We start from the raw sequence: 26,192 nt of genomic DNA on the forward strand, positions 1-26,192 counted from the left end.
GCACAAAATCTCCCCTGCATTCCAGGTCCACCAGCCACCAGCAGAGCTTGTAGGGATGTGAAACCATCTGGTAGGCAGCGGTCAAATATCCTGCTGAAGTGTAATTTCCCTTTCTATAGCAAAATTAGGAAAGGGGAAATTCTCTGCAATGAATGCTAGATTGACATTCAGCCTTGAAAATGGTTCTGCATGGCACATGGCTCACCCTGACAGGCTGTGGTGGCTGGTCTGGAGCAGAGACAGTGGGCAGAGCACACCAGGCCTCAAAGCCACGACCTTTCGGTGGGAATCACCCTGCAGGGAAGGCTGACCCCATGGCTGTGAGGGACGGAGGAGGTGGCTGCCCCAAGCAGGGATGGAGCCCTGCCAGGCTGCGTGGCCACCGGGCTCCTACCTTCCCCCAGACCTGGCCGGGGCACCCTGCCCAACAATCCCCTCCCCGGACAGCGGGGCTGTGCTGGGACCTCAGCTGGCTGGCAGCCACCCGGGAACCCAGTCCAGCAGCTCCACAACGCTGCCCCGAAGCGCTGCGGCCCGGCTCCCCGGGGCTCATGGAGCCGCCGCGGGAGGGCGGCGGCGGCGTCCCCGAAATGGCGGCGGCGCTGCGGGCCGCCAAGCGGGCGCTGCGAGCGGAGCTGCGGCAGCGGCTGCGGGCGCTGGGCACGGCGGAGAAGCAGCGGCAATCCCGCCTGCTGAGCCGCAAGGTGGGTGCGAGCCGGGGCCCTGCCGTCACCCGGAGGCTTCCAGGAAGAGCGGAGCCCGGGGGCGGGCGGGGAGGACGAAGGAACCGGGCCCGGCCCCGGCTCTCCGCGGGGAACCCCGCCGGGGGGTTTCCAAGCCCCGCTGGGGGCCCAGGAGGTGACTCGGGGGCGCCGCCAGCTCCTCGGCCGCTGCCCGGATCCCTCCTGGAGCAGCGGGGTCCGCTTGGCCATTGCCGTGCCCCGTCCTAAACCGGGTACTGCCCTCCCCGGCGGTGATCAGGCCGGAGCAGGGCGCTGGGAGAGGACGGGGCAGGGATTTCAGCCCCTCACAGGGATTTGGGGTGGCTGCTGCGAGCGGTGCTGCCCAAAACGCCGTCACGCGTGTGGTGGGGCATTTGTGAAAGTGGGGACGTGCTCTGTGATGAAACCCAGCGCAGTGGGGTTTCACGTGGGTCCGTGGTGGGTGTTTATCTTAAAATGTTCGCGTCGGTTTCGCTTTATAGCCAGCGCCGTGTAAAAACTTAGCGACTGTCTCACCCCGGCCTTTTGCTTAACTGGCTGTAATTTCCCTTCTGTGTCCTTCAGTGTATTTCTTCCCTGCAATTTTATTTCTAATGTAATTTTTATACTTTAAAAGGTATCAAGCGGGGTTTACCTAACTGGTGTCATAGCACAGCGTGATACCAGTGTGTTCTTTTGAAATGTCCTGTTTGCATTTGGATTGCAAAGTTTTTATATAGATGTATTTTATCATTTTAATAAACACAATAAAATTTTATTTTTCAGTCACTGCATGTAATAGAACAGTCATCCCCCCCCTTTTTTTTTTTTACAGCACCAGAGTGTACTTCCAGATGATCTATGTTTATATTGTTATTTTCCTGCCAAAGGATCTTAAATCATATAAACTTTGCTTAATACTAATGTGTAGCCACCTCATGAATGTGACATGGCAGCACGGAAACTTTAGGTCATAGGTTTACTTGGAACTCACGTAAACTTTTTCATTGCTTTTATATATATATAAATATATATAATATGTATATATGACATCCTACTACAATGCAAATGTATTTTAATAATCTCACACCCTAGACTTAAATCACAATTTTTACAAAATACTGTCAGAGTCCTCTGCCAACTTTATAAGCACCCAGGCCATATACAGAAGTTTTTGGAGCTCTCAGCCTTAGTCTAACTGTAGCTGATAAACTCAGCAACCGGACACTTATTTTTGTGGGTGAGGACATACTGAAAGGTAAAGCTTTTGTTTTGCTTAGAATAAGGCACTGGGAAATATGACATATAAGTTGATGTTATCATGCCGTTTTAATAATATGACACAAGTTGAAATCATGAGCTTTCTTCAGACACAATGGCATTGCACAGCTGACAGAAAAGAGAGTCAGCTTCCTTATAGGAAGGTAATGCAGCTGACATGAAGAAATTCTTGAAAATTATGAGAAAATACTTGGAACAATATGAGGCTGAAAGTGTAGCTCTATAATGTATATCAGTAAGTGTAGCTAATAAAAGCGAGTATGTTACTTTATAGCACCTGAACAATATTTTTAGTAGTAAAATGTCATCTCAAAATGATCTTTAAATTCAAACCAAAATTGCTTATCTTCTGGATGACTATTCTTTTTTAATGTTTCTGTTCACGACTAAAGTCATGCTGTTTGCATGCTCTGATTCTGCAGCAACAGCCATCAACTGATGTGAACAAAGGGCACACAATATTTGTAAGTGCGGAAATTTCTCACTCTTCTCAGAAACTGCTCAGAGTCTTAGCAGCTTCATCTTCACATTTCTGAAAACATTTGAAGTCATGCCTTTCTGATAGCTTGTGGTTTTACATCTCCAACCTCACTTCTTTCTGTAGTGCATAATCATTGTGTTGTTGGACATGTCAGAACAGATTTGACCTGTGTGCTGCCCACAGCACCTCTTTGACAGAGGAGAGTTTTGTGTTTCGGTTTCTCAATGCTGTCAACCCATGAAAAGATTCAGCTCAGGAGCCCCTCAGTAACATGAATCACAGGCATTGTCTGGAGTCTGCAATTTGACTAAATAGTTGGTTCTTTCAAACAAAGGCTGCCATGGAAATTCTGTTGTTTAAGAGCTTAATCACTTAGTTGGAAAAATCCATGTGCAAGGTTGAACAAATTACAAAAAGAAGTAAAGTACGCTTTTGAATTGTTAGGCACTTCTATGGCCTAGCAACACATTACCATAATTTGGGCCAGCGTGTTTCATTATATCTTGCCTTACAAAATATATCCATCTTTTGAATATTTCACCTGGGCTTTTAGCTGGTGTGCTAGAAAGAAATAAAAAAAAAAGAATGAAAACCAATTCTCAACTCAGATATGGGCATATGTCTCTCAAAACAGGGAAAGGGCAAGGGGTAAAGCTCAGGAGAGCAGTTACCCTGCAGTTACGCAAACACAGAACAGAGGATTTGGTGTAAGCACAGTTTCTCAATTGTCCGATATTTCTGACAGCTTTTTGCAAGTGCGTAGAATAAGCATAAATCACATTTAAGTCAGAAGGGACCCATTTGTATTTGTCTTGTCTTGATGTAAGTAACAAAATATATAAGGTACTGAAGAAAGAGAAGACAAGCCTTAAAAAAAAAACTCACAAATTTTAATGTGGAATTTAACCTGGAATTGGGCAGAGACATAGTAAGGTATGAATCTGTTAACGCTTTTTCACCATATAAGCATTTTCTATTTTCCTTCCTACATTCGATCTTTCATAAGTCCAGCACAGACAACCTCATGAAAATAAAAAAAAAAAAAGGCAAGGCCATCTTTCCTTCAAGCTCTGAAAAATGTGCAGTAATAAGATCACCTATCAGAAGCAGGTGGTGTTTGTAGTCATATATCTAAATTTGCTGGAGGTAAGGCATTTCAGATTTAAAAAAAAGAAAGAAGGACCTGATCTTGCAAGACTTTGAGCTCTGCAGTCAACTGCTTTGATGCTAATTTTCTTTAGAGTTATTTTCGTTGATGCACTTTTCATCCTGCCTAGGCCCAGTTGTGAAATGCAGCATGTAAAAAGGGTGGAAGAAAAGGAATGCAAAATCCTCATGTCTTGTATAAGTTGGCAGTTCTGACCTGCTGTATCTTTCTCAAGTGATGTTTGGTGTTTGAGGATGCCTGTACTATATGGCACAAATATTTAAAGGATCCTGACTGTCTCTAAAACTGTTTTTTGATGGCCCAAACCTGTCTTACAATGTTTTGTTCACTGGGTGCAAAAATTTGGCCATTTTGATTTTGCTCATGGTAGCAAGTAGGAAACAAAGTCAGTTTATTCTCTTTGTGACTCATGGTAGTTTGTATCTCTATTCTTTCCAATGGATATTTTCCTCCAGTTGTGTTTTTAATTAAAGTCGATCGTTTCGTAAACTTTTCATAAACTCATTACAGCAATTTCCTGTATAGGTGATTGGGCATTCAAGGTACCAAGAATCCAAAAGAATTGCAATCTTTCTGAGCATGCCAGATGAAATCCAGACAGAAGAAATCATTAAGGACATTTTTAAGCAAGGCAAGGAGTGTTTCATCCCACGTTACAAACCTGACAGCAATCACATGGACATGCTAAAGTTATCATCAGCTGAAGACATTTCTTCACTTACTTTGACATCCTGGAATATTCTTCAGCCTAGTGACGATGACAGTGCAAGAGAGGAAGCTCTTGCTGGTGGTGAGTGTTTTCCTCCTACATTGCAGGGTTGTTGATCAGGAGTAGTCAGGATGCTGGTAAGAAGTAATCAGATAGCGAGAATTAAATTAAATGTTATGCTTTGGTCTAATGTGTTGTGGTAGAGATGCTGAAGTCGATGTCAGCAGGTGCTACTTTCTCTTGCCTGTTTTTCTCCAACCTGTGCCACCCCTGTGATATGCCAGCAGAGCTGGCAAGAACAATACTGCACAGTTGATCCAACTGAAAATAGTCTTCCCTCCAGATAAATCCACTCCCTGGTCCCCTTCCACGGACAGGCTCAATGCAGTCTTGGCAAGCACAGCACAGGGCCTCACGGAAGCAGGGGCTTGCTAGGAGTTGCTTGGGCTGCCATTGAAAGTCACGGGGATTCGCAGGTATTTTCAGACACAGTCTGAGAACTTCAGTTTCCACTGCCTGAAAGGTACAGAACTTTTCAGGTGATGCCTGTAGGCTGACAAGAGGATTTTCTGAAATCTTTGATCCTGCAAATTGTATTGCGTGGATGAATCACAGTGCTGATGTGGAGCCTGCCCATGCAGAACAGCTTTCTGGACTGAGACCTTAGACTGAAAATAAAAAAACTTTATTGCAGGCTTGGGTAAACATTGCAAACTCTTTTCGATCATGGTCTCTTACATTTTCGTTTTGATCTTAAAATGCTGTCTCAGACACTGGATTCTTCAGAGTTGGAAAGTTACAAGTTCATTTAGGTCTATCTATGACATGTGTTTTGGTCCCAAAAGAACCTCTCTCTTAACCTAAAATTCCCCAGCTTTTACAGAACTGTAAACAAACTTACTTTTTCTGTGTCTGCATTAATTATTTTCATTCTTTTTGTAAACACATTAACGTCTTCCTGAAACATCTGCAGAAATGTTTAGTGGATCAGGCTTGAAACCTCAGGCTGGGGAAGTTTTCTCTAGATGGAAATTTACCATGCAGACAGCTTCCACACCTCACAGACTCACCAGCTTTTTAATGCTCAGTACAGGAACATAAAATTTATATGAATCTGTTTGGTTGAACTGGGTTTTGTGTTTGTTTTCGGATGCCAATGTGCTTTCCCAGAACACTGCCCTATAGACAATTATGCTGGAAGCGTTAGCTCTAGTGCGTAGTCTTCATTTATCAGCATTTTCACTGTGTTTGTTTCTCTTTGTTTTTTGGATTGCTACCTCTTTCTTAATTCAGAATCTTTTCCATGTCCACAATTTAGGTAGCAAGGGATTTAACTACTTCATTTAATATTTAGCACTGTTACTTGTTTTCTTTTTTTCTTTTTTTCTTTTTTTTTTTCTGTAAATTTCTATGTATCGGTGATACCTAGTGGCTTTTGAAGGTAACCATTGAAGTGTCCAGGGTTCTGTTGATTAAGTCTAGTTAGGTGCTTGGGACAAGCTTTTGCACTACTAACAAGCTGCTGTTAGTTGAGTTTAACAAGTCTGTTGCAGAGATCACAAAGGAAACCTACAATATTAGGTGTAATGGGAGCAGGGACTACCAGGTGCAGAGTGCACTGGGATGGACCTGCTGCAGATGGCCCAGATGTGGCAGTGAAGATGCAGGAAGGCAGGAGCAAGCTGTGGTACCTGGCTAGCCCTGGAGCTGCTGTTTCATTCTCGGCACTAGGGTATGCTTATGGGCAGAGAGCGACGCCAAGAGAGCTACAGCGGTCCTGTGAGTCCTGCATTTAGGCTGCTGACTGCAGTGAGAGATCAGGGGGAGAGTTTTAAGAGGCATTTCACAGAGATCCCATGTATCGTGTTTTGAGGAGCATAGAATGATAAGCGTGCATTTGCTCTAAATTACTCATACTTCTGTTTTGATGTAACTTTTGAAATGGTATTCTGTTTTTCTGATCAGCAGTTGTAACAACTGATATAAGGCCACGTCAGTATTGTCCCGTCTGAAGCTTGAGTTTAGTCTGTTTTTACTCTATAATGCAGGAATAATTTATTGTGAATTGGAAGTCAGATCCTGGTCCTTTTTGCTTGGAAAGCTTTTGAAGGTTAGAGAGTAAGTTTAGGTTTTTTGCACTATTACATAATTGGACACATACACTCCAATTTGTCCCCACAGAAACAGACACCGTATCTCAGTGCATCTTTAAAATACTTCTGCTATATTTTTGTGTCAGTTATATCTTTTGAACTTTGGTACATTTGCAGGAATGCAAATTGCCTTGCTACTACATTTGTCCTTCATTGTTGGAATTATGCATGGATGAAACATTTATCTTTGTGATGTTATCAAATACTGTGGTGATCTGAGGCATTTACATTGTTATAAAGAGATGACATGGTGTTATACTAGTAATGTTCCCATTGCTTGCATAAGTTGCTATGTAATTTCCAAGGAATACCCTGCAGGTACATAAATAAGTCATGTCACTACTGAGTGTATTCATCTTGCATGACAAAAAGCTTAAATGCAGACTGTCCTTAAAACTTCTTTCCTCTTTTTAAGGCAGAGTTATTGTGAAGAACAGCTCGAATGTAAAACTAGGTATAATTTTTGCATAGTTTCCCAATGTTTGGTAGTACTCGCAGGCCGTGTTTACTAGACATGAGTCCCTCCTCTGGGAGATAGTCCTTTTTCTGTTGGATCAGGATTTACCTGTTTTCATCTTGACAGCACAGCACATTACACCTTGTTGTCATAAACAAAGATCATTGTAGGTTCTGTAGTAGAAAGTCTGTTGTCTTCTCTACCATGCATGGATAACTATTTTAATATGAAAAGTTCCTTTCTTCAGGTTAGTGGACACAGAAACAAAGAACAAGGGTGGAAGAAGTTCAGATATTTTACTTGGAGTAAGGGTGTATGTAAGTGCATGACTTGTTTGATTTCCAGGTATGCCCACTCTAAGATTTAGACAACTTTTGGAACAAGCCAGTGGTACATTTTCTCAATAGGTCTGAATTCACATGCTTATATCCTTGCCCACCAGAAATATAAATATGCACTGGTATAGTTTGTTGCCCAAGGTAATACTTTTGATGAAACTTCAGGCAGGTTGCAGCAATTGTGTACATGAGTGTAAACACCTTGCACAACTATGGAAGGAGTAAATCAGATAAAACCATGCTCCCTGTTTGCTTCTTATCACGACTCCTACAGAAATTTAAAGGACACCTTCCCAGCAGCTCTCATTTCAATGTGGTTTAGGGAGGCGGTGTGATTCAGCAGGCTGGACATGGGTTTCCTCATTTGTAATGTTATTTATTAGTATTTAAATCTACTCTGAGTGCTATGGGTGAAAAGCTAAGTTGTTCCTCCTAAAAAACAATTATTCTTACTGGGACTTGAAAAAAATGATTGGGTTGAATATGTCCCTGTGGTAAAATTCTTGGAGGTGACTTCTTTGAAGGGAGTCAAGTGACCAACGTTGGCCTCAGGGATCTCAGCTGGAAGTCTTGCATCCAGTGCATATTACAATTAAATGTCCATAAGCAAATTGTAGACTGGTAGTTGAAGATGTACAATAAATTATAGACAACTTTTAAAACATTCACCTGGATGATGGTAAGAGGAATTTGGGCCTAGATACTTGTTTTTGGCTGAAATAGGTATTAGGAATTGTGGCTCTGAATCTGCTAACTCTAGTGGGTTGTGAGGTACTCTCTGAAGAAATGCAAGAAGCAGGATTACATGTACAAACTTAGTTCAGCCTCTTTATCTGTGTAAATTCTGCCCCAGTCTTCAAGTAGGCCATTACATAGTCCTTGCCCATTGGATCTGGAGTCATTCAAGATGAACCCCGATGCAATAATCTAGACTCTTTCAAAGGTGCAAAGGTTGAACGCTGTTAGTGAATGCATTAACATAATAAGTATGCATTCAGTCATTTGTTTTCTCCCTTTTGTTCAAGTTAGAGCTGCAGGCCTTTTTTGCTGTGCATTATTCAAACTGTGACACAAGTCTTCATTTCTGTATGGGCTCTTTATCACTATAATGTGATAAAGGACCAGCAGAGGCTCAGGATCGTGGGTTCCAAGCTAGGCTGTAGGGAGGAGTTGCCCCCAGTGAACACAAACTCTTTTGCCTGTCTTTCCAAACAATATGGCTTCTTCTCTGTTCCCTCCAAAGTGATTGCTTCCCAGGCTTGTCTCATCCTTGGGCTGGACCCCTCTTTTCCAAGTTTTAATTTCTCTGCCAGCAGAATGCCTGCCTCCATCCCTCCTGCTCTTTGCCCAGAGTCTCAGTCTCCCTCCCTGTGCCCTTCTTGGCCTTTCTGACCATACTCCCCATTTCCTTTTCCTCCCAGTCATAGGCTGTCATTTCCTGGGCAGCTGGGCCAACATAAATAGCTTGCCACCGCCAAAAGGAAGAAGATCATGTGCTTTCTCTTTTTTCGCTTGTCTGGGTCCAGACATACGTGATTCCCTGTCCCAGTTTTCTCATTTTCTTCCTCACTGTTGTGGCTTCTTTCTCATTGCCTTAGAAAAAAAAAAAAAAACAGCCTTTTCTGTTAAATAGTACTTGTACTAAACAGCACAAAATTCATTCTGGAGTACTGTGTTCAGGTCTGGGGCCACCAGCACAAGAAGGACACAGAAGAAACTTGGAGAAGAGAAGGCTGTGGGGAGACCTCACAGCGGCCTGCCAGTGCCTAAAGTGGGCCTACAGGAGAGCTGGGGAGGGACTTTCTGTCAGGAAGTGTAGTAACTTCAGTTTAAACTAAAAAAGGGGAGATTTAGATTAGATATTTGGAAGAAATTCTTTACTATGGGAGCAGTGAGGCACTGGAACAGGTTGCCCAGAGAAGCCCTGTGCCTGGAAGTGTTCAAGGCCGGGTTGGATGGGGCCTGGGCAACCTGGTCTGGTGTGAGGTGTCGCTGCCATGGCAGGGGGTTGGAATTAGATGATCTTTGAGGTCCCTTCCAATCCAAACCATTCTGTGATTTTGTGATTCTCAAGCAGAGTTTTGTGATCCTTTCCTTTGGGCACTGCTGGATTAAATCAGCCGCTGTCCTGTCTTGTTGCCTTCTGTTTGTCCCAGACCTCCGCTGTGGTGCCGGTACTGTTATCCATGTGGCACCACTGCAAGCTGCACGGGGAAACCCTCCACCAATTTGGACTGGTGCAACTAAAGGCTTGGCAGGAAGCTGGTGATGAGGGGTTGCATAAACTGGTGACTTTCCAGAAGAAATGTTAGTGAAACTCCAGCCCTCATTTCCTTCCACGTTTCAGTTCCCAGTCTCGCCCCAGTCAGAGGGACTGGGGCAACCCCTGCAATAAAAGTCCTTCTGAGTCCTCACAGCTCAGAGTGTGGATCTGAGCCTGCAGCTCCATGTGCTCTTCTTTGCCTCACTGCTGGCCTAGGGAGTTCTCCCTCCCTGTAATTTCAGCATATTCCTACCCCAGCCTCTCTGTGGCAAACTGGATCAATGAGCTTCTCTGGATGAAAAAAAAATTTTCTTCCTCTCTGCCTGTTTTGGTTGGGAATTTTGTAACCCAGATAAGTGAATGCATCCAGTTTGCCACGTGGCCATCCTGATGCAAGGTGCGTGGGGTGGGATTGAGTAGCCAGAATGGAGATAGTGTCCCTTATAAACTGGCACTAGTTCCTGGTGAGCTGTGGGGCTATCCATGCGCTTGCAGCTCCAGCATTGGTACAGAGGGCGGCATCCTCAGGGAGGCCCAGCATTAACCCTAACAAATCTTTCCTAAGCCTGTGCAAATGGCAGATTTTCAAACATTTACAATATTTTATAAGACCAACTCAAATGGATTTGAGAGGCTAAAGCCACATCGTTGACACAGGGGCTACTCTGATCAAGTTTTCTACTTGCCTCAAAACATGGAGCAATGGAGGTTTCCTGGTCATTTTTTGCTAGCATTGTTCTTAGAAACCAGTGAACCATTTTGCCTTGAATAAAGAAGAACATAAAAAACCTTGGTTTGTCATAAATGCCCAGACTGAAAAATATAAGCACTTGGAAATATAGCGTCTTATATATGATGGGGAATGCTGAATAATCTGGTACTACTCTCCTGGAGCATAATGTATTTTTGCTTCCAGAAATGAATGCATTAAGAACTGGACTTGTATTTTGTAATTTAATTTGGAGACTTCCAGAATTTTTAGTATTGGAAACAGTAGTGGCCTACTGATGACAATATTTGTGTTGTCTTCAAATTAATTAGTAAGATGCTAACTAGATAACCCATGATATAAATACCAAAATATTTATTAAGGAAAAATCCAAAGTTCAAAGTGAGGAAATGCTAACATATGTCTATCAGTGACTTATTGCTACTTCATTTTCACGTAGCTCTTTGTACGTTAGCTTTTGAGGTTAGAGTAGTTATATTTTTCTGTCCTTACAACCTGCAGAATACTTTGAGCCTTGCTGTAACATAAATGACAATAATATGCTGGTAGCAGGAATGGACAGGGACAGCTTGCCTATGTGGATTGTATTTGGTTTATAAGAGGTATTTACACTGGGAAGTGTGAACCTCTTGCAAGCAAAATGCTGTCTACCTCTAGACTACAATTCCGAGCAACTCAAAGTAGTTTGAAATTTTTCCAGAATGACCATTAGCCCCATTTTAGAGTTTGCCATTGGGATCTGCCCTGCAGAAACATTTTAGTCTGTGAAAGCTCTGTTTCACCTGTCATTAAAGTCCCACAATTTTGTTGCACATTCAAAGAGTCTGCATGTGCTGCCAGGAGTGATGGCCTTTTGATGACATTGGTATTCTCAGTCATTCCAAATTTTAGCAAAGTTCTTTAGAAATGTGGCTGAGGTTGTGGCAATACAGTCTTAAGAGGAAGAGATTAATTTACAGCTGCAAAGTAAAATAGGATGTAAAAAAAAAGATAATGGGTTATAACCCACTTCCCCTCCCGCCCTCCCCGCCCTGCCCCCCCCCCGCAAAATGCACCAGAAATTGGAAGATTTTGAAATACAAGGCTCATGAAAGTTTAGAAATAGAAATGCAGTGTCTTGAAGCACAGGGAAGGTCTAATAAGCTACTTCAAACCCATTGGAGGTTGTAGAGTTGTACATGGAGGCATAATGGGAACATAGAAAATGGTGTTAATCAAGCTGAAAAAACGCTTGTGGTAAATAATACTCGCGGGTAACTGTGAGATATTTAAGTGATATACGCAGATTGGAAAGTATCTGGAATAAATGAAATACAGGTTTGTGGAAAGCAGACGTTAAATATTACTGCTTAGTTAAAAAAGTGTGAAGTGATTGAGGGTAGTATTAGATTTTCTTTTCCTCTGGGAGTCTTGATTAAAACTTACAGTACAATATATGTCAAGGGGTAGATTACAATTTAAAATCTTTTTACACTGGTCATAAAAAAGAAAATCTGAGACCATGGGATGAAACAAAATTGAAAATCAAGGCTTGGCTCTTAATATAATTTATTTTTTAATGATATGATCAGAAGTTTGGAATGAACTTCTGCTTGGAGACAATGAGCCATAATATTGTGATATGCATGAGGAGAGCAAATTCAGTGCAAGTGAGGCGTTAACATTCTGGTGGTGAGTCTACTTGTGGATGGAGGATGCTTCCCCTACGCAGCGCAGGGTCACAGCACTGGCCATTCAGTCCAGCATCACGAGTTTCACAAGACGTAGGAAACCTCACAACTTGCAGCTGTGTTACAATAGCTGAAATTTCTTCCTACCACTGCAGCTGCAGTTCCTGGTTTATCCCCTTGCAAACAGGTTCTGGTTTTTCTTTACCTGTGGGCGTTCTGGTCATTCCTATAAGCAACTATTTTTATTTCTATTAAGCCCTTGGTTCTGCAACCTTCTGACAGCAGTGAGTTGTAGTCAGTTAGTTGTAATGTGAAATATTATGTTCCTTGTTACGTTAATATTACATTATGTTCCTATGCTACGTGAAATATTATGTTCCTTGTATTCATTTTAAATTTGCTGCTATCAGTTCAAGTGATACCTCATTCTTCTACGATAAGAAGTAAATAAGGATGTTTGATTTACTTTCTTTTTATTATTCATTGCTTAGTTAAACCTGTATTATATCAGTTGTACCTTTTTTTCTTTACTAAATATTTTCTGTTTTCTTATTCTCATATGGAAGTTTTCTAGATCTGTAGCAGTTCTACCCGTTGGTCTGTCAGCCTTTGCAATTTTGGAGAAAATATGCCTGAGAAAACGTTTTACGCCCAGGTGAAGAAATGTTGTGAAATATGTGTAATAACAGTGTACAAGTTAATTCATTCTGTATATGCCATAACACTGCTTTCAAATCAGCTCACTGGGCAGGCCTTTTTTACTGGGTTCCACGCAGGTATCCCACAGCTACAAGGTCATTACAAAAATGTCTGTTCCAGTATTTCTGATCCATAAAACAGACGAGATAAATTATTCTGTATAGGGTGTTCCCTAACAAGAAACGCTAGGAAAATACTTGCTTGGAAATAAAATAGTTCAGGTTTTGGACCCAGCTGTGGCAGCAGCTGCTTCCCCCAAGGTTTTCCTGCTTTCCAGCCTTCAGTTGCAAGCTGCACGACTCCGTCCCCATGCCTGCCCTGCGGTCTGCACCACCTTCCACAGCTCTGGAGCAGCCTAATAACAATCAGAACCCAATTTGCTGGGCGAACACCCATACTTTTAGCTGGGCTTCTCCCAGTACTTCTGTTTAGAAACATTCATGCTGTGATATACACGGAATCTCTTCTTTGAAAGACTTTTGGATAATAAAAACTTTGAAATGCACAAGTTGATGTGTTTCTTTGGCATCACTTTGTAATGCCCTTTTGGTATTCTTCAGTCCTGAATTTCCTTGGTGCAGACTAAACCACGAACACTGTGTTTTAATTTTAATACTGTGTCTGTGCAGAGGTATCCTGCAGTGAACCTGGAGGTCTGAGAGGTCTGGAATACTCAGGTTTTTTTTGCTTTTGTTAAGGTCATTAAGGCTTTAAAAGTGCTTTTCTTTGTAATCATCCTAAGTGTAACATCCATATTTGCTTTCTTGCAGAAAACATTCTCCTTGCACTCAGCAAAACAGCTAAAAAGATTTCTTCTTCTGTCATCAACTAATGTTGAACAAGAAGTGAAAACAACATAGGTGCAGGCTTTAAATTCACTGCAAGTGACTCTCAAGTGTTTTGTTTCAGAGGGCTATTTTGCTACAGTGTGAATAGTGGTATTGTCATTTTCTTTATACTGTTTCCTAGGTACAGGAGTCTTTCAAAACCAAATAAGAGGTTAGGTTGTTCTGTGGAGCGTGGCATGGGTCTGTATACCAAACTAGTCTAGGGAAATGCAAACATGGAAGTATCTTTGGCTGCATTAACTAATCCAAACAGATTTTTGTCTCCCTTTTTTTCCTTTTTGGAAAGGAAGAAGAGGCACCAAGCTTGTCTCTGTGCCTTTGCGCACATAATCTGGATAATCTGGAGGACAGGAGAGAACGCCTTTACCTGGTGCTCACCTGTGTACAGTGATGTGGACTGAAGATGCAGTTTGGTGAGATAGCTGAGCCCTGCAGCTGGTGCCTGGAGGGGCAGTTCTGCTGCCTTTTCTTTGCTTCCAGCTCTGTTCTCCCCTTGTCCTCACAACAATGCTGATGTCACCTCTGGTGAGCAGATTTAGCTCATGAATCTGGCAGAAAATTACTTTTTTTTTTTTTCCCTAAGATTGGTTTTCTGCCAGCTTAGTGGGCTATTAAATCAGGTCAGCACTTTTCCAGCTACAAAAAAAATTGTCTTCCTGGCACAGGTAATCCCTGAGATTCAAAATACTCTGTCATTTCCCCTGTACGGTGGGAAATCCCTTGGACCTGGCAGGGAGCTGCTGGCTTTCAGAGGGCAGGATTCACATGCTGCTGTTCCACCGTGTAATGATAGCTCATAACTGGATGCAGTTCTTGCTTGTGATGCCTTTTGTGTGTATGGGACGGGCATCAGTTTTTGGGTGTAGATGGAGGGCAAATTACTGTCCAGGAGTGACGTGAAGCCCTTTGCCGGCAGGTGTCAGTATTCCATAGATTTACTATGGAGCACTGGTGTCATTTAGGCAGTTTTCCTATAATTTAAGTCTCATCCAGGCAGTGTCAAACACACAGAGAGCTGGAGGGAGGTGGAGGATTCCAGGGATGGTGTTTTCTTTGGTTTTTTTTTTGGTTGGTTTGGGTTTTGTTTATTTTAAGCTGTGCAAGTTTTAAAAATAAAACCTTGTGATGGAAAGAGCTGGATTACTCAGCTGTTGTGACGTTAACATGTTTGACACTAACAGTGAAGGTGCTGTCACCTACAAACCAGCTGACTACACGTTCAGCAAACCCTGCCTGGAAGGATGCCTAATGTTTCTATCAAGTGGTGTAACTCCTTACCGGAGTCAAGTTTATGCACTGACAAAGAAGTTGATGATATTTCACAAGCGATTCTCTGTATTTTATGATAGGCTATCTGCTGACTGAGTCAAGGGGTGTTGGAAATACTGATAGTGATACATGATGTGTTGAAAAAATCCCCAGATGATTCACTTGTGTCATATTTTGATTTAAAAATATCCAGACAGCAGCAAGCAAAAGAAGACCAAGAGTAAAGAAATGAAGTGCACATGCACATGTATCAAGTGGAAGTATTTAAATAAGTGCTTAGATAAACACTATGGGAAATGTAGCTGATAAAATCTTACTGAATCTCACACAAGCACACACAAAGATGCACAAAGATCCTTGTATTTTAGGCTGTAGCAGAGTTATGACAATCCCAACATCAACAGCTCAAGCTCCTGTGCCTTGTTAGTTTCTCTAAAGGAGAAACTCTGCAGTCAGCATTTTCTGATTTAACAGGATGTGTTGATGTGCTCTAAAGTGGTTGTAATGCAGTTTGTTCTCCCTTCAGAGTTGTTCCTTTGCACATCTTGTTTCAGAGTATTTCGGTGGTTTAAAATCACAGGAGAGCGCAGGTGCAACCATTAAAACCAAAAATCGTTCATTGCCCAAGTTTTCCCAATCAAACTGTTCTAACTGCTCAAATGTCGGAATAGCAGAAGTAGGTAAGTCATTTTTCACAGACTGGTAACTAAAGCATTTCTAAGCAATGATTTCCTTTACTTTGAATTTGCAAAACCAGACATTTTTGTAGGTGGCATTGAGTGATTATGGTTTATTTACCGTGCCTTTGCCAACTTGATGAATAATAGCGAAATAGAAAAGAGCTAGTTCAAATTTTCTCTTAGGTAGACATTTGGCAAATTCTGAAAATGAGACACTAGACCTCAGCTGACAATAACTTAAACCTCAGGGGAAATGAGTGTGATGGTTATAACCTCACACAGCCTTCCCACATGGTGAAACCAGCCAGAATTTGAACAAGTCTTGGCCTTATACAGTAGCTTCACTGATGACACATGAAAGGATAATTATTTGTGGGGCAGGACAGGGTTGTTTGTGCAGGGCTGAAGTAGCACATCTGAACCTGTGCAGTGCCCTTAACCTCTCAAATGCATTGGCACTAAATTTTGTTTTAAATAAATTCAAATTAGAAGGAGGAGGATGTTTACTTTTCTGAAGCTCAGTAGCACAGCAGCTGATCAAAAGGCATTATTAGTGGGTTTTGCAGGTTTGATAACAGGAGAGGGACTGACACTCCGTTGTTTTAAACCTGAATGACTGATGGCTATCATGTAGCTTCTCAGAGAGAAGTATAAATATTTTATTATGCCCTAGTTCAGGAGGGCAAGTGTGAACTGCGGATACCAATGTTTCATGCTGACACGAAGCACAGACATGGATGAGCAGACAGATAAGTGCTGAGTTGCTCCGTGCTTGTTTGTAGATTCTGCTGATGGTTCTATTTTCTGCAAAATATTTTATTGAAGCAATAACAAAAGCTGTCTCAGTCATTCTATAGTGGACCAATTACCTGTGGCACATGGATGGCAGAGGAGATAGTCTACTTGACGTATATATGTGTGTAAAAGAGATTGGTGGGCCACGTGTATGCGTGGATGTAGATAAAATGTTGTTTTCCAGAAGACAAAAGGACACAAAAACCTTCCTGGTGCCTACAGTGCCCTTAAACAAAGAGGAATACAAATGAAGCAAGTGAGCGCCCCTGGATGAGGTGAGCATTAGCCTTGGGGACCTCACGGCGTACCCTGTACCCAGAGCAGTGGGACCTGGTGTGCAGAGGTGCTCAGGGAGGCTCTCCTCCACTCTATGGGTGGTGAGGGGCTCAGCTAGCCCTTGGCATGGGTCTACAGGCAGTCACACCCTGCGATGCTTTGGGTTTTGATTTCTGTGCCTGGCTAGTACATGCAAGCATCTCTCTGGCTTTCCTTCTTGGGGGAAAGACTGTCCATGAATAGTCAGAAGAAAGGAGGTCATGCCGAAGTGCTGTGGTACCGCACAATTAAAGTTGTTCATATGATGGAAACACCTGGAGGAAGAGCTCGTGTCTGCGGTTTAAAATGAGCTGTATTTTTAATCTAATACGAAACACAACTTTTAGTCCTGTTAAGTAACTGTGTTTGGGATCACAAGGACACTACAGAGTGAGCTCTCTAGGAAAGCTTTAGAGGAGAGCTGTTTATGAGCAAACAACAAATACCTACAAGAGAAAAGAATTGATTTTCCTCAAACCTGTCAGTAACTTGTGATACTTCCTATGTAGTTCTCAAGGTCAGTGCAGAGGGGACTCGGTGGGGTAATGCTGATTTACAATAACTGAGGGTCTGATCCTTTATGTTGTAGCTTAGGTTTCAAAGGAGATGAGGATTCATGCTGAGCTTCTGATATTGATTTTCAAAGGCTATGTCATGTGAACAAATCAGAAATGAAACTCTTACCAATATTTCTTTTTCAGGGATTGTATTTGCATTTTAGCAGCCTGTCTGGGGCAAAGTTAAACAATGCTCTTGTTTATGGCTGTGATCACTTGTGCTACTGGAAAAACTTGCCATAATTGGTTCTGGATGAATGACTTTTTTTCAAATGCTTATCAATTGCAGCAAAGGGTAATGCTTTTGTCTCCTTGCACATTAGTTTGGGGTGATAACGCCGCATGGCTTCCAGAGCACAGCCTTTTGCTGGTGGCAGGAGTGTGTCCTGAAGGACAGGAGCCCCAGAGACCAGGAGCTGCGGGATCAGGGCTGGCTCCAGGTCCTGCCATCGGGGCAGTGTGCTGTATGCTGTTCCTTACCCTCTCCTGGGCTTAGTCAGGATAATGAGCTGGTTTCCTCTGGAAGTGATCCCAGCTCCGGGAAGCACACACACCGGGTGGGTTCAGGATTAGGCCTGTAGTGAACAGATTTGTCATTTCCCTTTCTGAACTTCTACCGTGGCAGGTGTGTAATAGCAGAGATGCTGTGCTTGAAACCAAGAGCAAGTTTTTTCCAAAGGGCAGAAAATTTGCATTTGGAAGGAAGTACTGGGCGGTTAGCAACCTCAGTAGCGGTGCAAGGGGCACCCAGGGCATTCCAGGGGGAAAGCTGAGTACTGTTTCTCTGCAGCATAATTGAAATATTTACTTCTGTGGAGTTGTTTTCCCTGAGGTCTGGTGATTAACCGAGAGCACACTGTATTAGGTGCTGTGGAAAGAACAAGATGATGATCTGAGTCCTGCGGAATATATGTTGAGAAGCTAGCACTTACCCAAGAGGCCTAACTGTGCTGATGCTGACAGTAATTAAAGTTATAGTAATGATTCTGCCATTAATTAGAACTTTCTCAGTTATTCCAACTCATTGGCCCATACCCTGCATGTCACCAAGAGTGATTCTTTCAATATTAGGATCAAATGGATTGAGTTAATGTTTTCTTCTCTGCCGGGGCAGCAGATGCAGAGGCAGCAGGCAGTTACCATGTCCTTTTCATTCTGAAAAGTGAAGTTTTCCTGCATAAAGGTTTGCTTTTCCTCCATTGCAGTCTTCGGTAGATCATGAAAGCACCAGTCGGCTTTCATTCCTTGTAAATGAACAGCTTTCAAGTGCTTGTCAGCTCTGCAGAGGCTGTGCGTAGACTGATCTGACACTGCTTATGGTGAGCATTGTTCAGAAAGGCGCTCCTTTTCTTTAAACAGAAGATTGTTCTTGGCCTGGTTCTTCATGGCCCTGCACCTTATGTAACCTTTTATGTCTGAGCAAAGCAGAGGGAGTCCCTAATGACCACTGCGGAATGAGCTGTGCTTGGAAAAAAAAAAAAAAGCAACTGCTCAAGAGCTCACTGGTGCCGCAGGCACTGTGCTGGGAGAGCCCAGGCATCTCGTGGGGACACAGCAAGCCCTGCGCAACTGCTGGGCTTGGGGGAGATGTGTCCCCCAAGAGAAATTGTGGAATAAATGTCCCTGACAGCGGGGTGGCAGCGGGCTGGTGGCACCTCTGCACGTCTGGGAGGAGAGAGGCCGCACAGGCTGCTCCGTCTGAGGGCAGGCCAAGGCCCCAGCAGTCTTTCCATGACCCATGTCTGGTGCACTGTGCTGGACTCTTCTATAATTAACCATTGTCAAGAACACTTCAGAAAACGCCGCTTGGCATTTCAAATAGGAACATCAGATTAAGGAGAAGAGAGGTAATGAGGTGCAAGGAGAAAATCCTTCCCTGGGGATCAAATCAAACTTGATATTATCATAAAGGGTAATGAGAAATGCACTGCCGAACTGAGGAAATTCACCGCAGCTGCCTAGAGGAAGCGAAACTGTGTATTCCTATTTAAAACAGCAGAGAGAGGATGCTAATGTTTCGGTCTGCTGGGTAAGTCAGGGGACGCGCAGCATGCACACCTGCCTTTTGCATGTAGTTCTGCCACACATTTCCTGAGTCCTCGGGCCAGTCATTTCACTTCTCTATGTAGACATAAGGTATATAGACCTAGATGTTGCATGTCAGTGCAGACAAAGCGTGCCTGTACACCCACATGGCAGGTTCTGAAGCTGTGACTTGATACTGCTAAATATAGTGGGGCCTAGTAGCAGACTGGTCCTGTCCCCACCACACAGGACTTGGCTTGCCTCCCAGCATGTGGCCTTGTGGCAGACCATCACAGCAGTATTTTTGTAGCAAGAATCCAAAGATTTGTGTGGCATAAACTGACATGAGGCAGGAAAGCCTGTGTCTGGAGGAGCAACACCAGTTTGGATGGTGTAGGAGGACCGTGCAGGGTGAAAGGGGCCAGACCTGCACACTTCTGTCTTTGCTGCTCACGGGTACTGGCAGAGCCAGGCAGCATACAAACAGATAAACAGTGTGGACCACCTGGGATCCTGTAAATGAGTTTGCTTTCTGGTCCTGCTTTATTTAGCTGTATAAATGAAACCTTTGTGGCCATGTCAGCACGGCTGCATGCCCACGTCGGTAAGTCAGGGTGTATTATTTCACACATGGTGGTACACAGTTGAAGGAGCTGTAGCCACAAGAGCTCATGTCACAGGTAGAGTGAGTATTAGGTGACAGTCATCATAATTGCCAACCTTACTCGGATATCCTGTAGCTTAATTAAAGTTTATAAGAAGCATTGGTATTCTCTTCACGGAAGGCCTGGGCTGGTGCAATGTATTGTTGCTTGTGTGTTTTCAGCCCTCAGCATTTTGCAGACCACCTGAGAGAAGCATTCTGAGAGAACTGTCGATTAACCACAGCAAGAGACCTCTCGACAGTGGTTGTGCTTTTCATGGTTTCGTGTCCTGGGCTCCTGGCCTGTTGTCACAGGAGGCTCAGGGATTCCTGAGCCAGCAGTTAATGACTGCAGGCACGTGGGGGACAGAAGGCATTACAAGGACAGGGACAGAAGCTGGTGGCCATCAGGAGGCCTCATTTATACCATTTTACAAGGCAGTAAAAACTGATGGGCGTTTGATGCTCAAGAACCTCCTCTCTCTTCTCAGGGACAAGGATGTGGGAAAGGAACAGGCCTTCAGGGCATCCTGAGCGGCAACTCGTGGTCCTGCAGGGCTGGAAGGGCTGGTGAGCGTGAGGAAGGCCACATGCCTGGAGGGGCAAGATGTCCTTCCCCTCACCTGCCATCCTGTTGATGTATGCTCACCGCTGATAGTAATCTTATGTGTCTGCAATCTTGGTCTCATCTGTGTGTCACTCTCATCCAGCAACAGCTCTTCCCCCGCGCTGCCACAGGCACCGCAGGAGGTTTTGTTGCTCCCCAAGTTATGTGGAGGGGAAGTGTTTTCTCCATGCAGCTTTCTGTCATTCCTTCTAGCTCCCAGGGCAGGATTTGGGGCTAATACTGCTTGAACTGCCTTCAGGCTCCTTGCAGGGAAGCTGTGTCATTTTTCTACTGAAAGTCTTGCTTGGTATTTTACTTAAATCTGATGCGGTGTGAGTTGCGTGGATATCAGTGTGTTGTGAGTCAGAGTAAAGGCATTCAGTGTCACACTGCTCTAGTGGAAAAAAAATATAACGGTAACTATTACAGTATTTACAGCATTGTTTTTTGTATTGAGATTTGCACAAGCTTGTTTGAGTTATTCAGCATAAAAAATCCATGATTATAGCGGAGCTAACTCATTAAAGCAGACTCCATTTCTCCAGAGAACCCAGAAGAAAACACAGTGCTTTAATACATCTGAATTCACTCGAGTGTGCCCTGTGCTATCAGCTAAACGACACAGAAAATATATTTCTTCCCTGCACTGTTCCTGCCAATTCCCTCTTTCCTTAGTGCTTCCCCGGCTTGTCTCCTTCCTGTCTGTAATATAAATGTAAAGAGAAATTGCACCTTTTTCCTCAGCAGATTTGCCCCTTGTGTACATTCCTACCTGCCAACAGTAGCGACGGCAAATGTTTTCTGCTTTTTTTCCATGAGTCACATGGAGTGAAAACAACTAAAAAATGTGTACGCCAGAGTGTGTTTCTTTTTAAACATGATTGGTGCTTGGTCTACACTGGTTCTTGGACCACCTGTATGGCTGTGCAAAGCCAATGTGAAGCAATTCATGGAGAGAACAAGGAATGAGCACAGGATTAACTGGGGGAGGATTCGACCTGCAGAACCTCCATTACCGACCATGCTAACGGGGAGAAGACCAGCTGGTTTCCAGGTCCTAGTCTATAGGCCTGACAATTGGCAAATCACTGTTTTTATTTGAACACTCAAGAGATTTGACAAGGTATGTCCAATATGGTGTACACGGTGATACCGTAAGAATGTCATCCCTATCCAAGTGAGACCATATTTCTGCTCTCTTGCCTTTTTTTTCTGTTTGCTATTCACCATTTGTCTGTCTTAGGAAAAAAGTTGACTGTAGTGTGGTAAATTACTGAGGCTCCCTTGTAATTCAACCAGTAATATTCTGTAGCCTCCCCGTTGGCTAATTCCCTCCTCATGTTTCCTTGACCTCTTTAAAAAAAGTATACTTCTTAACTGTATGATGCCAGATTTACAAGATTAATCTTCTCCAAGCATCGCATGTGCATTGTTTTGCATATTTTATGTCTGTGTTCTAGTTTGGTCAGGTCATGATGGATGGGTGTTCACATCAGTGACTCTTCCCTGAAGGATGAGCAGTGGAAGGTGATCTCCAGGAGCCTGAGAAGGATGCGCAAAGGCATTGCTCTTGTGTGCATTTTCAGCATACTCTTCCAAGCTGAGTTCAGAGCTGATACTTGGTCTCACATAGGGTTCTGTGGAAACTGAAGAACTCTGCTTAGCTCTGGTTTTCTCAGTCCATGCTCCCGTGTATCTCCTTGAAAGCTGAGTGTTGTCCCTCAGCTAGATGTGGTGAGAGCTGTGCAGTTCAAAGTGGCAGTAGAGAATTGGTTTGGAAAAGTACTGATGCATGCTAGCTCTGGTGAAGAAGCAGAAGGTAATTATAAAAATGCTTCTTAAGGCAGTACTGCTCCTATAAGGAGGAAGCAGTGGACTGGGATGCAATATTTGCTTTCTTTCTAAACTCATCTGAGTTGTGTTTTAGTCCGTGCTAGCTTTCCCCTGCCACTCCTGCTTTCCTCTTCTTAAGTGTCTGTCTGCTACAGCAGCAAGTAATGAAAGACTTTATTTGCATTGTGAAACTAGTAAGTGGTGTGTTCCTGGGTTCAGCGGTCAGTATCAGGCCAGCCAAGCTCATTTGTTTAGAGGATGTCCTTGCAAGACTTCTAACACCAGCAGAACAAGCCTCGCATAAGGGATGGAAGCTGCGCGCTGGCTGCTGTGCGCCTGGCGGGTGCTCAGCGGGGCAGCCCGTGCCCTTTGCCTGATGGCAGAGGTGTGATCAGCTCCTGAAACGAGTGGGCAGCAGCATGTAAATTGGAGCACTGATGCTCCTGGCATGATGCTGCTCCTCATCTGGTGATGGAGTATGAGCAAAGCAAGTATAAAGGGCTTACTTGATCCCGTCTCTTCTGTCTGGAGCTGGCGGGTGGGATCTGTAGGCAGGGTTTCCCCAACTGCTCGGATCCGTTTTGCCCGGATAATTGGCCAGCTAAGCAACTTGCTTCAGTATTTTAACCGATTCTGAGTTCCAATTGTACAATCTCAGAAGGGTCTCAGAGAACCCATACAGTCCTCTGTAAGGAGAGAGATTCGGGGAAGGCAGGCAGAACACCTTGGTGTGCTGCTGGAGCAACACAAATTGCTGGAGACCCGGCAAGACAGTCCTTTAGGAGAGGAACCTCACAAAGAGACAGCCCTTCAAACCTTCATCGCAATGTAAAAGGGCAGATAACCACTTTCAGAATACTTTGTATTCAAGCCTCTTTGAGTCATAGCATCTCACAGTTGTGTCAAGAAAGTACTCTCTGTCTTACACATCTTCTTTTCATTTTTTTTTTCCTTTCTATTATTGTGCCTGATGTAGAAGTTCATTTGATTTTCTGATTCTTCCTGCATTTAATTTCTCTGAGTTCAATCTCTGTCTAGATTTAGAGTCATAATCATTAGTATTTGGAAGTGTGAGGCTAGAATGATATAATAAATTTGTTATAAGGTAGATTTTTTTTTCTTTCTAGCTTTTCAGGGTCTAATTATTTTACAGCTGATCTAGTATGCAATTGGTAAGATGAAAATGTAAATTCACAGGTTTAGTATTCAAGGTATTTTTCATCTGATCAAAGAGAGGGTAGCATTTTGCAAAACACAAAGCTAGCATTTTTGCTATGTATGAAATTATGTGCATGTAGTCCAGCCATCAGGAGATCCACAGTGCATCCACTAATGTTTATTTCATTTTTCTACAGGGGGTCTTGACCTTATCTTCATGCCAGGCCTTGGGTTTGATAAAAAAGGCAACAGATTGGGAAGAGGGAAAGGATATTATGATACCTATCTTGAAAGATGTATGAAACATCCCAGTGGAAAGCCTTACACGATTGCCTTGGCCTTTAAGGAACAGATTTGTGAATCTGTGCCTGTGGCAGAAAATGATGTCCAAGTAGATGAAATCCTTTATGAAGACTGCTGAAAGTATCTTGATACCAACCCGCCTTCAGAGTGACCAACCAAAGACTTCAGATCCATCAATCACAACTTTTTAATAGTCATATATGACATTGGGAGCAATAAATACATTATTTGTATTCAAACAGGAAAATAAACACAATGTAAATGTGGTAATAGTAATGCAGATTGCATTGATTTGCTTCTAATTAGCAAATATCTGGAGTGAATTCTTGTTCTAGAATCAATAGAAATAAGAATATGTGACTGTTTATTGCAGTAAGAATCATTTCTTCTCATCATACTTGTGAGGAACAAGCTACTTGATACCTAACAGTTTTATTATTCCAGTTTCAAAGTGAACTGTCTACTGATGACATTTCTTGATCCATTCTGATATTTGTTATGGTAAACTTTCTTAGTACTGAAATATTTTGTGCATCCGTGAGCAAAACAAGAAACCACCAGATAAGTCGTAGAGTAAGCTGGGCAAAAACTGGTGATTCAAAATAAGTTTTAATTGATGTTAGTGTATGCAAGTAATGTTGATTGTTATTTGGCTCTGTGATCTCATAATAAAAAGAATATCTGTTAAGAACAAGTTTCATGTCTATGACTTTCATACATGTTTGTTTCTTTTATCTGAATATAAAAATGTCATGTGGCCTCAAATGTGGGCAGGGAGTTCTTGATCTGGAGAACAACTTATTTTTTTCTTTTTTATTGTAAAATAACATTCAAAATTACTTCAACCTCTACAATTTTGTACATTCATAACATCCCAGAATATTGTAGGAAGTATGGGAACTATGTTGAAGGATGAGACACTAAGAATTGCAGAGAACAGTTTTTATGGATTGACTAAGGTTTTGGGTGGGAGGTTATTATTTGCCCCAGGCAGATTAAAAACAGTATGTATGTAATTACGCTTTAAGTGTAATGATGTCGAGGGGCAGATTGGAGGAAGATGGACACCCATTAGTTAGGTGGATGTGGCAGAGACTATCAATCCTCCAGACCATCCTGGAAGTCAGCAGGAGGACAATCAGTTTTCCTCTGCAAGCTGTCCTCACGGTAACAGGACACGGTATTTCTGACTCTGGATCAATCACAGTCAAAATTCAGTTTCCATACCTAGTGGTCCAAAAGCCTTACAGAGTTTTTGCCATGTAATCGTGCATCGCTGTGTGTGTACTGCATGTGTGAACTGGAACTAGAGCAAACTAAAGCACAACTCTGTCTTGGGGTCTGCACAGCATCGAAAATGTGTGTGCCCAGGAAAAGTGTGGTGCCCACTCGGAGGGAGGATGCTAGGTATTAGAGTAAAACAGGTTTGGGAATTAAAGGCCAATAATAGGTGATAACGAGGGTGGCAAAATGCTCCCCTTCTGTGCTATTAATAATCCTACCTGCCTTCTTCAACATGACTTCACTTTTCCTATATGTGTCTAATTCCTCAATCAATGAGTCAGCGCACTTATTTTAACCAAACTACTCCATGTTATCATTAAAAATTCCATGAATTCTCAGGGACCAGATGCAGACCAGAATGCCCTTAAGCTTTGTCCAAGGTAACTGTCCTTGTGAACAAAACCATGCCTGTGTGTGAAGATATGAGTCATCTCAGAATGCTTGCATTCAATTTTATTTCCATTTTTGCCAATACAGTAACTAATTAAACCCTCTTTCTCTGGGGTTAACATAGCTTCATTAGCTCAGGTCTCTCTGGCCTGTGCTCCCTGGTGTTTCTTTACCCCATGCTAACGCAGGTCCACCTGCCTAGGATGAGCATGCCCCTTCAATATTGGCCTGCTGGCCTTCCCACCAGTGTGCACAGCAAAGCTGCAGCCTGAACAAGACAGGTGGTAGCAGTCTGCAGCACGGGCTGTTTCGTAAAACGATGGTGATCAGACTTGGCTGTCTGTCGGTGCTTTATCAAACTGAATCCTTCCGCCAAACGAAAGATGCATTTTCTCACTTGGCGTGTTGCAAACTATGCAGAATAAGTTGTGTTCAGGTGTCATACAGCGTTGTGCAAGCAGAAGGTGAGATGATGGTGTCGGTGCATGCAGCAGAGCGTTCTCCAGCTTCTCTCAGCTCTGCAGTGCTGTCAGCTGTTCTGCTGTACAGGAGGGAGGAAGGCAGACTCTTAAGATTCAAGACCTTCAGGGAATAAATATGATGAGAAAATTGGACTTTTTCTTTTTTTTTTTTTCACAGAATCTATCCTGGCAGTGTTTTAATCCCTTCTTCATTTCTGAACTTCTGTTGGCATATGGAGAGCAAAAAGGAAAAGATGGGGCAGGCTTCACATGTAGCAGGTTTGTCTGCAAGGCTGTTGGAGTTCACCGGTCACCTTAGGATGAGACCTATGCCAGATGGCACTGCCTGCCATGGACATCAACAAAGCTATGCT

At 43.1% G+C, this 26,192-nt stretch overlaps 1 protein-coding gene across 2 annotated transcripts; it reads left to right on the forward strand.

Moving 5' to 3' along the window:
* The first annotated feature begins 170 nt into the window (after nt 1–170).
* On the forward strand, nt 171–24,377 carry MTHFS (methenyltetrahydrofolate synthetase). Of its 2 annotated transcripts, none has more exons than XM_080607861.1 (3): nt 171–704; nt 4,157–4,421; nt 12,518–12,541. In XM_080607861.1, exons 1-3 carry the CDS (start codon nt 180–182, stop codon nt 12,523–12,525), a joined length of 798 nt encoding a protein of 265 aa, XP_080463987.1. In that variant the 5' UTR covers nt 171–179; the 3' UTR covers nt 12,526–12,541. The 2 variants fall into 2 exon arrangements, with proteins under 2 accessions (XP_080463987.1, XP_080463986.1); XM_080607860.1 differs by lacking the exon at nt 12,518–12,541 and adding an exon at nt 23,578–24,377 and having other exon boundaries at nt 233–704.
* Nucleotides 24,378–26,192: the final 1,815 nt, after the last annotated feature.

Source organism: Anser brachyrhynchus (genome assembly GCF_964034855.1).
Source record: "Anser brachyrhynchus genome assembly, chromosome: 11".
NCBI lineage: Eukaryota > Metazoa > Chordata > Aves > Anseriformes > Anatidae > Anser > Anser brachyrhynchus.

What these genes read in the sequence shown, in the direction of transcription:
- MTHFS (XM_080607860.1), top strand. Translation starts at nt 315, where the DNA reads ATGGCTGTGAGGGACGGAGGAGGTGGCTGCCCCAAGCAGGGATGGAGC. An exon ending in CCCGCCTGCTGAGCCGCAAG is followed by an intron (nt 705 to 4,156) that starts GTGGGTGCGAGC and finishes TTTCCTGTATAG; the next exon opens with GTGATTGGGCATTCAAGGTA. An exon ending in AGAGGAAGCTCTTGCTGGTG is followed by an intron (nt 4,422 to 23,577) that starts GTGAGTGTTTTC and finishes ATTTTTCTACAG; the next exon opens with GGGGTCTTGACCTTATCTTC.